The 12,391-nt window shown below is 36.8% G+C and overlaps 1 protein-coding gene across 5 annotated transcripts; it reads right to left on the bottom strand.

Moving 5' to 3' along the window:
• LOC121299898 (membrane cofactor protein-like) lies at positions 1–11,486 on the bottom strand. 5 transcript variants are annotated; one of them, XM_041228117.1, is made up of 12 exons: positions 11,013–11,486; positions 9,048–9,239; positions 8,588–8,687; positions 8,197–8,270; positions 7,371–7,550; positions 6,781–6,966; positions 6,113–6,187; positions 5,946–5,990; positions 5,226–5,243; positions 4,326–4,410; positions 1,025–1,101; positions 1–193 (listed from the first exon to the last, which is right to left on the bottom strand). In XM_041228117.1, the coding sequence occupies exons 1-11, from the start codon at positions 11,104–11,106 to the stop codon at positions 1,029–1,031; spliced, it is 1,122 nt and encodes a 373-aa protein (XP_041084051.1). In that variant the 5' UTR covers positions 11,107–11,486; the 3' UTR covers positions 1–193; positions 1,025–1,028. The 5 variants fall into 5 exon arrangements, with proteins under 5 accessions (XP_041084051.1, XP_041084049.1, XP_041084052.1 ...); XM_041228115.1 differs by having other exon boundaries at positions 5,226–5,246; positions 11,013–11,485; XM_041228118.1 differs by lacking the exon at positions 1,025–1,101 and having other exon boundaries at positions 5,226–5,246.
• Positions 11,487–12,391: the final 905 nt, after the last annotated feature.

Raw genomic sequence — 12,391 nt, 5'->3', positions numbered from 1 at the left:
TACAGGCTACTTAAACGATTTATTGCAAACTTCAGCCCCTACCTATTGCTGAAACAGAGGTGCACACAATTTAATTTGCAGTGAAAAAATATTCAACAATCAGATCATAGTGTCTGTATTGATGCAAGCCACTGGTGAGAATCCTATAGCATCGATTTAATAAACAGCATCAGTGTGAGGAGAAGAAGATTTCCTGCAAAACACAACAAACACAAACAGACATTAACACACTTTCAATGTACAATACAGTTACATACTCTAGTGGAAGATGTACCCAAGCTGCAATTCAAATAAACCTTGAACGGATGCTGCATGCTCAGTTTCTCTGAAATTCGACTTGGTAACTTGGTACATTTCCAGTTGGGATCCTCACTATTTCTATTTTGTTTTATGTTACTCAGTACATGTATAAATACAATTGTAATAAGTTTACAAGACCAAAAGACATTTAACAAGAAGTGTGTGTGGTTGGGATGATGAAACACACTCTGCAACAAAACTGAGAAGTTCACTAACTTAGGAGCAAATCTTAACCCAAGACAAACGAACTGCTGTACATGAGCAATTAAAATAAACACGGTGGGGTGTGGCTCCTATAGTGATGCAACATTCATTTTTCTCTCATTTGAATCTGCATTTACCTGCATGGTTGTAATAGTGAACCCTCATCTAAGTTTAGCAGCTTTCTCTACAGAGTGATGACTAGACTTACCTGCTACAGAACAGTTAATGAAAGAAGCCCCGATATCTAAATTTACAAATTAGACACGTCTGGGACAGTAGTTCGTTTTGAACTATATCTTTCTGCTACAGCTTCAAATACATTTGTACCAACTTTCATGATGGACTATCCCTGGATGGAAGTGTCTGCTTTGAAAGTTTCCACAACAAATATAATTAGTTTAATAACCTAAGCAACAAAAAAAACAAATCACAAACTAAAGGCTTGCAGGAAGAGATGAGTAGAGCGATTCTGTAAGCAAAAAGACAATCACAAAAGGGTGGATGGATAATCGACAGATACCTTTTCAAGCGCAATTCATGGTATGTTGCTCATCTTTAATAGCAAACCTCTTATTGTCTTCTGCAGTGTGGTATGAGCTAGATGTTGAAAATAAATGTTTATAAGTCAAGAATAAAAAAAAAATAATAATCAAAAAGATAACTGATCAACAAGCACAAGATGAAATATAAAATACATATTCCAATTCACAAAAACACCAACACCTCTGGAATTTGTAATCCGAGTGGTTCTGGGTTGTGTTGCTCCAATACAGAGTTGTCTCTCTTCTCTAAATCTGCTTTACCTGGCTTTCAGTTTATCTAGAGAATCTCAGGCACTGAACAGCCTTCCTCATCCCACTCAATAATGAGAGAATGGCTGGGTTTCCATGCAGCTTAGAAACTCCAAATTCTCAATAAGATGCAATTCACTGTACAGTAGCTTTACGTAGCATCTATCATGGGTACTGCCTAGCACAAATAAGTCACGCTGTTTGTACCCCAAAATGTATTTAAATTTGCATATCTGGGAATTGGTGCCAATGGTCTCCAGTATTTTTGCCATGGGCTACCGACAGCACCAGGCTTGAGCAAGCACCTAGAGCTGAAGTAATATCTCTTAAACCAAATTCATTTTTTTTTGTATCAAGCCAATCTAACAACCCGGTATACTGGATCCCCAATAACAACAACAAAATATAAAACCACATTCTACACGCGAGAGGTATTATTATTATTACTATTATTATTATTATTAAGAATATTATGCAGTAGGAAATGTGGGCGAGAACAGTAGCCTATTGTAGATTTACTAGCAGTATTTTTACAATGGACTGCACTAAACATTTTGATTGGATCATTTTCATATCACTAACCTAAAGTGCTGGAATTTTAGCTCTGTTCATCGACTACCACAAGGATAATTGTTGATGCTACGGTTCTGTACAAAAATGTGTATAATAAATATGCAGTCAGGTTTTAATTTTTTTTATTATTTATGTAACGCAATGTCAGGGTTTTTATTTCGTTTCCTGTGCTTTCTCTTGTACAAAAAAAAAAAAGGGTTGGTGGCCAAATGAGGCAGGCTTGCAGTTCAACACACCCTAAAAACTTCCCGTTCCAGTGAAAACCCAGCTGAAGAAAGCTGCACGATATCAGTAGTCATGCAAGGCCAAATTGGAACTCAGACAGAAACACTGAAATATACTCATGGATTGTAATATTAATAAGGTTATTTGCATCTGGAAGGAGAATACCTCTTAAAAGAAAACTACATAGAAACACAAATAACTCAAAAAGGTATTACCAAAATAGAGAGAAAAAGGTGAGAGATTTTGAATTTTCCACGGAAGCCCCACCAATATGACCTTTCAACTCTGCCAGCCCCACTGCCCCTACATGTTTATGGACAGAGAGTAGAGGGCCCTGGCAGAGCTGTTGTCACAGGATTTAAACAGAATGAGGGCGATGGCTCCATCCCAACATTTAGGATTCTCCAGACAAGCTCAAAGACAGGTAAACAAACACGTACTTTGAATTAGTTTGGGACAACCATTTAAAAACATTGTATCTGGCTCCAAGATTGAAACACTTTGGGTAGTGGCTAGGTTTACATTAAAGACCTTCCCTGGGATCTAATCTGCACAGGTACCATTTAATAATACTAAAGTGTGTTTTTTCTACATTATAGATGTCTAGTTTTATTTGTAAAGTAGGTCAAATATATTGCGAATTAATCATCTTGGCATTCAGATGCTGTTTACCAGGAAACTTAATACACACATTGCATATTGATTTAACAAGTTAACATTTAGTTAGACGTTGGCAAAAAGCAAGCATTCATTTGCAGCGTACAGCAGATAGCAGATGATGCCACAGCTGACCACACACCCTCAAATCCAATTAAACAAAATATAATGCATCAAAGGTATGCTGGAAACCCAATTCCAAAAATAATCAAAACAAAACTTACAACTGAAGAAACTCAAAATCTACTTCATTCAATTCTTAATACAGTTCACTATGTTTTACGCCAACGAACGGACTCTTAATCCTATAACATGAAATACAAAAAACAGATAATGTACAGCTAGACATGACTGTTGGTTTACCATCTGCCTCTACAAAATAAATCTGACACTTGTTTGTCTACATTGCTAGACACATTGATAATGTTTCGGGGGGGTGGGGCACATTACAAACAAAGCAGGCCAGTAGTCTCCAGGTAAGTTATTTTCAACACTAAAGTAACTATGAAGAATAACCCCTCAACAATACAGTGGCATGAAGTGGATACAGAAGATACCCCGGGTATGCCATGCTGGGTGTAGTAATCTCTCCAAGACCACTACATCAGTGTTGAGAGGGTTAATACGAATATTAGTACAAGCTGCAGATATAAACACCCATATAAATCTGTAAAATACACTGGGGATGTGGAAATGTTATATTTAATGTTAATAAAGCAGGAATAATATATACATTAAAACGATGGCAGTGCTTGTATCTGATGCTGGTTAGATGATCAAAACAGACCCGAAACTGTGTGAGAAAGCCATGGAAGCCCAATGACATTAATCTGCAAGAACACAGGAAATTGATAGACAAGACAAAACTGCATCTCCTCGTACACCTCCCAAAAGTGGAAAGAAACTAGAAATAACATTATGTAACACAATTTTTGTTCCTGGGTAGTAAGTGTTATTTCCTAATTGCTTATGCCTCAAAAGTACAGAAAATGGCTATTATTCCCCACAGACTTTGCTTTTGTGACCAGGACAGTGATATTTCAAAATAAAATCAAAAGTAAATACCCATAGGAAACTTAGTTGGTAATTTACAGTATAATCGTAACTCTCGAAAAACTACTCAATTCTAAATCTTTTGTAGTCATTTTTGTATTACTTTAGTATAAATACATGTTAATTTGGATTCATATGTTGTTTTTTTCTGACTTTATGTGAACGAAAAAACACACATTTGCCCGTTTTCCCATTGGAAATAGTGATATTTTAAAATATCACTGTCCTGGTCACAAAAGCAAAGTTTGTGGGGAATAATAGCCATTTTCTATACTTTTGAGGCATAAGCAATTAGGAAATAACACTTACTACCCAGGAACAAAAAAAAAAAAAAAAAAAAAATTGTTACACGGTGTAATCAAGGCTGAACTATTCATTCATTTTGTCTTGCTTAAAAAAGGAAAATAAAGAAGTCTTCTAGGCAGAGTACAGTAAGAGTGTTCAAAGGCTTATGCATGCAAGCTCAAAAGGCCAGCAGAAGCAAGTTTACGGACAACATTATAAAACAGTGTCTGGTCTCACCCTTTCGTATTTCTGAAATACAGGCAATAGACCAGAAGAGCAATAACCACCAATATGACAGAAACAAGTACACCAAGGATGATTCCTTCGAGAGAGAAAAAAAAAACAAGAAGATTATCAAGTCATACAAAACAATCAGTGACAGGATTGAACAATGCTCACAATCTTAAATTCAATATGATAAAAGACAAATTATGGCAAAACTTTTCCACAACAAATGTTTTGTTGCTCATCCATGGTTTCACATTGTACTGAACTGAGTCACTACTACAGGACTACGAAAGTCAAAACACATACAATCGCTCCGTGTCTGGCCGAGGTCTTTAAAAGCAAAAGGCTAGTGAATTAACACCACCTCGCCAGAAAATGATTATCTGGGGGGAAGTTCACTTTCACATTTGAAATCATTTAATACAACTTAAAAGGATACTAATTTCCAGTTTCAATCCAGTTAAAGGCATAAACAGAAGAAGAGGGGAGTTCAGTTGACACGAGCAATGTCTGTCAGATGAAAGTAAGGACCGACTTGGCACAGGGTGCCCCGTGTCCTGATATGGACGTTCTGAGGCAAGGAGAGGTTTCAGGGCTCCAAGCCTCCAGGAGAGAAGGATGGGACACCTATCCTAGCCCCCTGAACTTTGTCAAGGAGTTATTTAAATTTATGAACTGTAACACTGTGCTTTACATTCATATTATAAATGTATTACTTTAGAATTGTACTAAAATAAAAAAGTACCCTTTTTAATTTTTCAATTCAGTATTTTGATGTCATTTTTATAATTGGTCTCCTCATGTCCAGTGGCTTCCCACAGATTCAGAGAACTTTATTTACCAGATTAACTTTTGCCCCCCCCCCATCTACACCCCCACCCCCCCCCCCCATCCCCACCCCCCCCTTACCACATGTTTTACCACATCCTACTGAAAAAAAAAAAAAAAAAAAACACCATGAGTTCAAATGCTAACTATGTGAACTGTGTGAAGAGAAAACAGCATGTGTGGAACAAACACGATTGTAATATTGCTTTTAGCATCTAGATTTAACTAGTCAGGTTAAAACAGTAAGCAGCGGGGTTCCAAAAAATAGTGCACTACGTCCCCATGTGTTGCTAGAACAAATTTCTCTTTTCATTCAAAAAGTGCTCTGGCTTTTGTTTTCTGAACGACATCCATACTATCGCTACTGCTGTGTTACCTGTTTGGCAGTGTGGGCAATAATCCTTACATCATCAGCAATAATAATAATAATAATGTCCCTGGGATGAGATGTTAAACCGAGGCCCTATTGTAAGTGACTCGGCATCCACAGTTACTGATGGCGCATAGTTTACCCCCTAGTCTCTGTACGTCGCTTTGGATAAAAGCATCTGCTAAATGGCTAACTAATAATAATAATAATAATAACAATAATAATAATAATAATGACATTAATATTAATAATACAACTCACACAAGTCCTGCACCCAAGCCTGCATGAGGTTTCAGGTCACCCTCAAGTACTGTACGTACATTACTGTTTATCCCTGGCTGCATGCACAATTCCTATTTCTAAATGTACAGCCTGCGATGATAAGCGTGACAGCAGATTTAGCGAGGGGGTGTTAATATTAAACACATTACCAGGAGAGGGTGGTGGAGGCACTTCTGTGGTTGTGGTGGTTGGAGCTAAAGTAAAAGAAATAAAACAATTTGATTGATGATGGACTGCTGTTTAAATAGCATTCAAATGGAATACATTAATATACTGAACGTCACACTGAATGTGCTTCTAATGTTAAACACATTACCAGGAGAGGGTGGTGGAGGCACTTCTGTGGTGGTAGTTGTAGTTGTTGTTGTTGTTGTTGTGGGTGTGGTTGGAGCTATAATAAATAAAACAATTAGGTTGATGTCTGACTGTATAAATAGCATTCAAACGCAAGTTCAATACATTAATATTGTATATTAAATGTCACACTGAATGTGCTTCTGATTAGTGTTCCTCAAACCAAGACCCAAGCACTTCACATGAGCATGTGTTTGAAAACAAACAGTGGAACAGCTTATGGGTTAAATGTTGTGCCTGTGAAACAAGGATTGGGCTTTAGCTTATCTCTTTGATGCAGTCTTTCAGATCAGAATTATCTTACCTGTAATGAAGATTTAAAAAAAAAAACCTAATCAAAAAGGAACATTTTAGCAAAGTCAAAACTAGTATTACAGATCTACAGGAAGGCATTCTTAAAATTATGACAAGCACCACGTGTACAGTACTCACTGATTTAATTCAGGTTTATACAAGGCTAACACTGACTTAAATAATGTAACATAGATGTTATCAATAAATACATAATTCCTATATTACCTTTAATAGGAAAAAACAGACAATAAGAGCTCTCTTGAAGGTCTGCTGGTCAGCATGATGTTTACTGTATTTCAAGTTAGTGTTTTATCTCAAAGCGTGAATGGTACTTACCTTTTTCACAAGTCGGAAGTTGAGGTTCCCAAGTTTCATTTACTCCACAGTTAACAGTGGCAGTGCCTTTAAGAATATACCCAGGATTACAAGCAAAGGTAATGGAATCCTTATATTTATAAACTGGTCCAAATCCAGCTGTCTTAACGGCATTTTCCACTTGAACAGAAGGGCAGCCTTTGTGATCTGAAATAACAAACAAGTAATGGTCAAACAGATTACAGTGAAATAGCTGTAGCACAGAGCTAGAAAATACTTAAAGCTGAACCTGCTATAGTTTGAAATTAAAGCAACATTTTCAAAGAAATTAATTAACAACCCATTATCTGCATACGCATTTTATTTGTAAACATTTCACCAAACTTACAAATACGTCTGGTATAGTGAAATCATTGTTTCAAACTGAGGTTTTCTTGGTTTGTTCTTTAATTTTTATAAGAGAGTTCATTATATTTTAGCGGGGAGTGATGTTTTATGTTTGTGAGAAGAGGTGGCAGCCGCTGGTCCACCTGAGATCAATCTACCCCTTCTAGAATGTCACATCCCTCAAATCACACAGTTACATAACTAACAAACAAAGCAATACATACCTTTACATGTTGGAGGATCACTACTGTAGTTTCCATATTTGGTGCAAACAAGCTCCCTATTACCCACCAGAACCCCTTTACTACACGTGTAGGTAAATGACGTGCCAAACGTGACAGTTCCCTGAGGTGGGTTTGTGATTTCACCATTTACAATCGATGGAGGGTTTGGACACTTTACACCTAAGAGAGAAAAATAAATAAAATCTTTATTCCAAATATCAGCCTATTCAAAATCTGTGCTAAAACAACAGTTCATATCAAATGCATCTTTAATACATTGCTTCACATAATCCATAAATAAGCAGAGAGATGGATAGATAATGCATGGTATTTGCACACTTGCACTTGGTTAGGATAAGTCTAAAAGAAGCATCCCATGTCTGCAAGGTGTGCTAATATTTTATTCTGCACCTTACAACCAAACATTGTGCAAATACATCTGAACTCTTTCAACATTGCTAACCTGTATGCAGGTCTGGGAAAGATAATTCCACTCAAACTGCAGACTAAATCTATGCACAGCTTTATTTATTTACAGTATATGGCACGGACACTATTCAAGAATAAAGAATAAAGTTAATTTCAATACAGGAAAAAAAATACCATTAAAAGTATTCTTACTTAACTCTACATTAAGAGAACTACTGAAGTGGGTGTTGTGTTAAATACAAGCTGGATTTCACCCCCTCAATGTGAGAGCAGACAGTACCCACTCTGACCCCTCGTGGAGTGCCTATCAGCTTGCATTGTACAGCACCTGATACAATATTCTATACATAACATTATGTATATAAAAAAGAAAATAAAAACACACAAGCCTACTTACTTTCACATATAGGAATGGCACCGTCCCAGCCAGTAGCGTGACAGTTTCTGACACCATTGCCTGCCAACTGGTATCTAAAACAAAGAAACATATAAACTATATATAAAAATATTTTTTTAGCGCAACTCTAGCTGCAACTATGTTATTTATTGCCAGCTTTTAAATCATTGTTACTTCCAGAAATGTAAGTAAATAGAGCCCACTGCAATTTTGCAAATCTTAAACTTTAATTCACATATGGGCACCTGCACTGTATCACTGATGACAGGGACTTGCTTCCCCAGGACACGAACAGTAATATTATTACAGTAATAATACATCTCATTACTGGATTATATGCACATACTACCCCAACCTTAACAATCCTGAGCATCAACCACAATATACTCACCCTTCATTACAAACAGCATAAGCCTTGGCTCCAAAAAGAACACCCTCATCAGTATTAAAGTATCCATTAAGTATCTCTCCTGGATTTCCACATGATCGGCCTGAAAGAAAGAATACAATAAAAATCTGAAATGAGTATTTTACACGACAGCATGACGGTGCACTTTCAATTGGAAGTTTCCATCCCTGATAAAAAAAATAATAACATTATCTATAAGCTTCTGAAAAACATTAGTTTAATTGTTCCCTACATTTCACACAAATGTGTATTTTTGTTAGTATTTAGCAACACCTGCACCTTAGTTCTGTATCTCCATACTTATAAATACTTAGACTAAACCAAATTCCTGATTTATTTTATTAAAAAAATGTCCACTTACATAATATCATTGAGACAAATTGAATTGTTTAAGAGAACAAACACCTCTTGCAGACAGTACAAATACCAAACTCATACTTACGTTCACACACCAAGGTCAGAGGTGACCACTGTGAACTGGTACAAGTGATTTTTGGAGATCCACCGTTCGGTACATACCCACTCTGACATGTATAAGTGATTTTAAACCCCTCTACAAAGTCAGGTGGCCCTTGAGTTTGATGTTCTTCTTTCAGTACGGCATTGGGATAATCTGGAGGGTAGTCACATTCTCCTAAAAAGAGCAAGCAATCCAGTTTAGTGATTTCACCACTACAACTTGTCTATTTTTCTTTGAAGTTGCTGTGATAAACAATGCAAGGGATCTTAGTTGTTATCTGCCTTGCACTTCCGGTGTCATTCACCCTGAGGGTACGTACTGTACGTGTAGAAACACAAGCATGATAAACCCATGTATGAATAAGAATGGACAGGCGCCTCCTTTAGCCTGCATCTCCTAAACCCCTTTCACACTAGCATGCTGTGGCTCATGCTGTGTCTCAAGCAACAGAAACGTTCCTTAAGGAAGTGAAACCTTCACGCAGGCGTGGTTGTTTGTCATTGCGTCGGCTTACGAACGGCTGTTATGCATTTTCCTCGCTCAACCCGGGTCAATGCGGGTACATGGTTTCACCCTACGCGGCATTGTGACCCGGGTAGCCAGAACCCGGGTCGGAGTGCCAGGGTGAAAGGGGCTCTCGATTCAGATTTCAGTGGCACACACACTGGCACTGTGCATCCACAGAACTGAAGAAATCCATTATCTGGCACCAAATATGATAACAGGATGCAGAAATCCAGACTACTGAAACTGTACAACTTTCACTTTTCATTGCACTCTCTCAATAGCAGTGAAATAGGGTGGCACAGCTGGGCTAACAAACCAATAATTACCATTATTTTATTTAGGAATAATGTGGACCAATATTATTTCGACAACGATTTCTCTTTGCCACACCCTATGGATATGGGTTTTTGTGTTTTTGTTTTGATGTCCTGCCAAAACAAATACGTTTAAAATTCTGCCCTTATGAAAGTAAAGTATCATTGTTGCTCTTAACAACACTCACAATATCTCATATTTTCCAACACGGTGTGCTTAACTCAAATATTTTGCCGTAATTAATAATTAATGCTACGGTTGGTATTCTGTAAAACAGATATTTAGACTCATTACGGATGTGGTACATTTCTAGTTTCACTAAGGAACTAATATGACTCCACCCATAATGTACGGGCCACCGTTACTTTTTTACAAACGCATTCAAATATTAGCAATACTCCACCAGTGGGCTGCTTTGCTAATAGCTGCTTTAGAAATTAAACGTGTATTATCCGAATATAACATCAATGGCTTGATTCGTAGGTATGAATAGAAATAGACCTGCTACCTGTATCGGTGCTGGTTTAACTTCCCTGTTCGTCCTAGCCCTATCTTGGTAGCCAGATAACGGTATTTCACCCCTGTCTATATGGCCATAACATTTGGTATTCTTTTTAATACTCTTCACTCACTAAGCGACCTATTCGATTTTAATCCGCCCAACATGCTGTTTTTTTCCAACTAGCAGTTAAATCTAGTTATCCGCTGGCCAGTGTTATTAATAGTAAACATTTCTAAATAGAGTTACAGTAGGTACTTGCTAGGGTGTTCCCTTGTTTTCCGACTTGATCATTTGCGCACGCCTGGGCAAGACCAGTACAGGGTGCACCATTTTTAACGAGCACCACAAAATAACCCTAAACCTGTACTGTACGAAAGATAATCTTTTAAAAAGCCCTTGATTGGCACCAGTCCTGTACCATATCCTAATATCGTACCGGTAATGGAATACACATGATATATCCTTTTCCTTTATTATATCATATAATATATATATATATATATATATATATATATATATATATATATATATATATATATATGTATGTGTGTGTGTGTATGTATATATATATATATATATATATATATATATATATATATATATATATATATATAAAGACTTACCAGTCACACTGACAATAAACAAGGCCAGCCCCAGACATATTGAAATCATAAACACGTTATCCTCAGAATTATTATTATTATTACGTCCAGGCATTTTTCTTCCTGCGGAACCGCCCAGCCAGTCTCTTCAAATTGTTCAAGAAGAAAACTGCGTAACCGAGTTCTCCACCGGTACTCCTTGGTTCGGTGATTCGCCTGACTGTCGTCGTAGCTCTGCCTTGAAAATGCAGACTTTATTAAACACAGTGCCCTTTGTACTTCTTTTAAGTCGCTTCTTTTCTTATCTGTGAATGAACAAAATGAAAGGAGACAACAATTCACTAGAGCACGCTGTCTTGTAAGCCTCCTCACGGTGCGGTTAATTATTATAAAGAAACTACATTCGTCGCTGTTGTGGTTTATTGGGTTAAGGGCGTTTTCTAAAGCACAACCGTAGGAAGATATTTATACTCCGCTACATTTCTTCCAGTAAACGCTACAGTTGCGTCAACAAGCAAGGTTACGTAATTACGTAAAGAGCACGCTTCCGATGTGTATAATTAACCCATTAGCGGCCATTCTCCTCATCTGAGGACAGGCTAGTTTGTAATTTTTGACTCGTCTATCTGTTCTTTACATTTTCTCTTTAATTATATTGTTATCATTAAATGTTTGATTTGAAACCATTAAATATGACCATAGAAATAACATCACGCAGCTTTTTGTTATTACATTTAATATTTAGAAAATGTAAACCAGTAATCAATAAGGTTGGGTAAGGAGGAATAACTTCATAATACTGAAGTGATTCCTCTAATATTAAAGCATTGGGTATGACTTTAATCCTTTTATTACATTGTTAGTAATTAAGAGGTTGAATTTGTATAGAACATCATTATAAGATAGATCTCTGCCAAATATCTTTTTTTTTTTGCAAAGCATTCATTTTTAAACACCGATTTCTTGTTCATTTTGATGTCTATATTATTCCACATCCTTGAGTTGTGAGGTGTGAAACTGAGAAAAGACCAGTTTTCAATATAGCGGTGCCTGTTTGTATACTCTGATCATTTTATGAGAAGTCTTGAAACATCACAGTCACCATTAAGCATTAACGCCTAACCACCCAGTTCTCTGAATAAAAGATTTGGAATATGAAACCACATGGAATCACTATTGTATATACAGACCCTTAAGAGGTGTAGATTAAGGTCCCCAATGAGGGATTCAGTCAATGACTTTGAGCCCACCCTCTGAATAATCTTTTGCTAGTTGCGATTTTCTTATTAATGTTTTTTTTTTTATGCCTTATACTTATAAAGATGATAAAATGTATGCGCTTAATATTGGGGGGGGGATGTACAACGACTGAGGGAATATTGATCTACGTACAAAGACAG

The sequence above is a fragment of the Polyodon spathula genome, chromosome 25 (assembly GCF_017654505.1).
Source record: "Polyodon spathula isolate WHYD16114869_AA chromosome 25, ASM1765450v1, whole genome shotgun sequence".
NCBI lineage: Eukaryota > Metazoa > Chordata > Actinopteri > Acipenseriformes > Polyodontidae > Polyodon > Polyodon spathula.
This window is presented reverse-complemented; position numbering and strand designations above follow the sequence as displayed.

What these genes read in the sequence shown, in the direction of transcription:
- LOC121299898 (XM_041228116.1), bottom strand. Translation starts at nt 11,106, where the DNA reads ATGCCTGGACGTAATAATAATAATAATTCTGAGGATAACGTGTTTATG. An exon ending in TGCCATTCCTATATGTGAAA is followed by an intron (nt 7,551 to 8,196) that starts GTAAGTAGGCTT and finishes TTTCTCTCTTAG; the next exon opens with GTGTAAAGTGTCCAAACCCT. An exon ending in AGGATGTGGTAAAACATGTG is followed by an intron (nt 4,411 to 5,225) that starts GTAAGGGGGGGG and finishes TCTCTCTCGAAG; the next exon opens with GAATCATCCTTGGTGTACTT.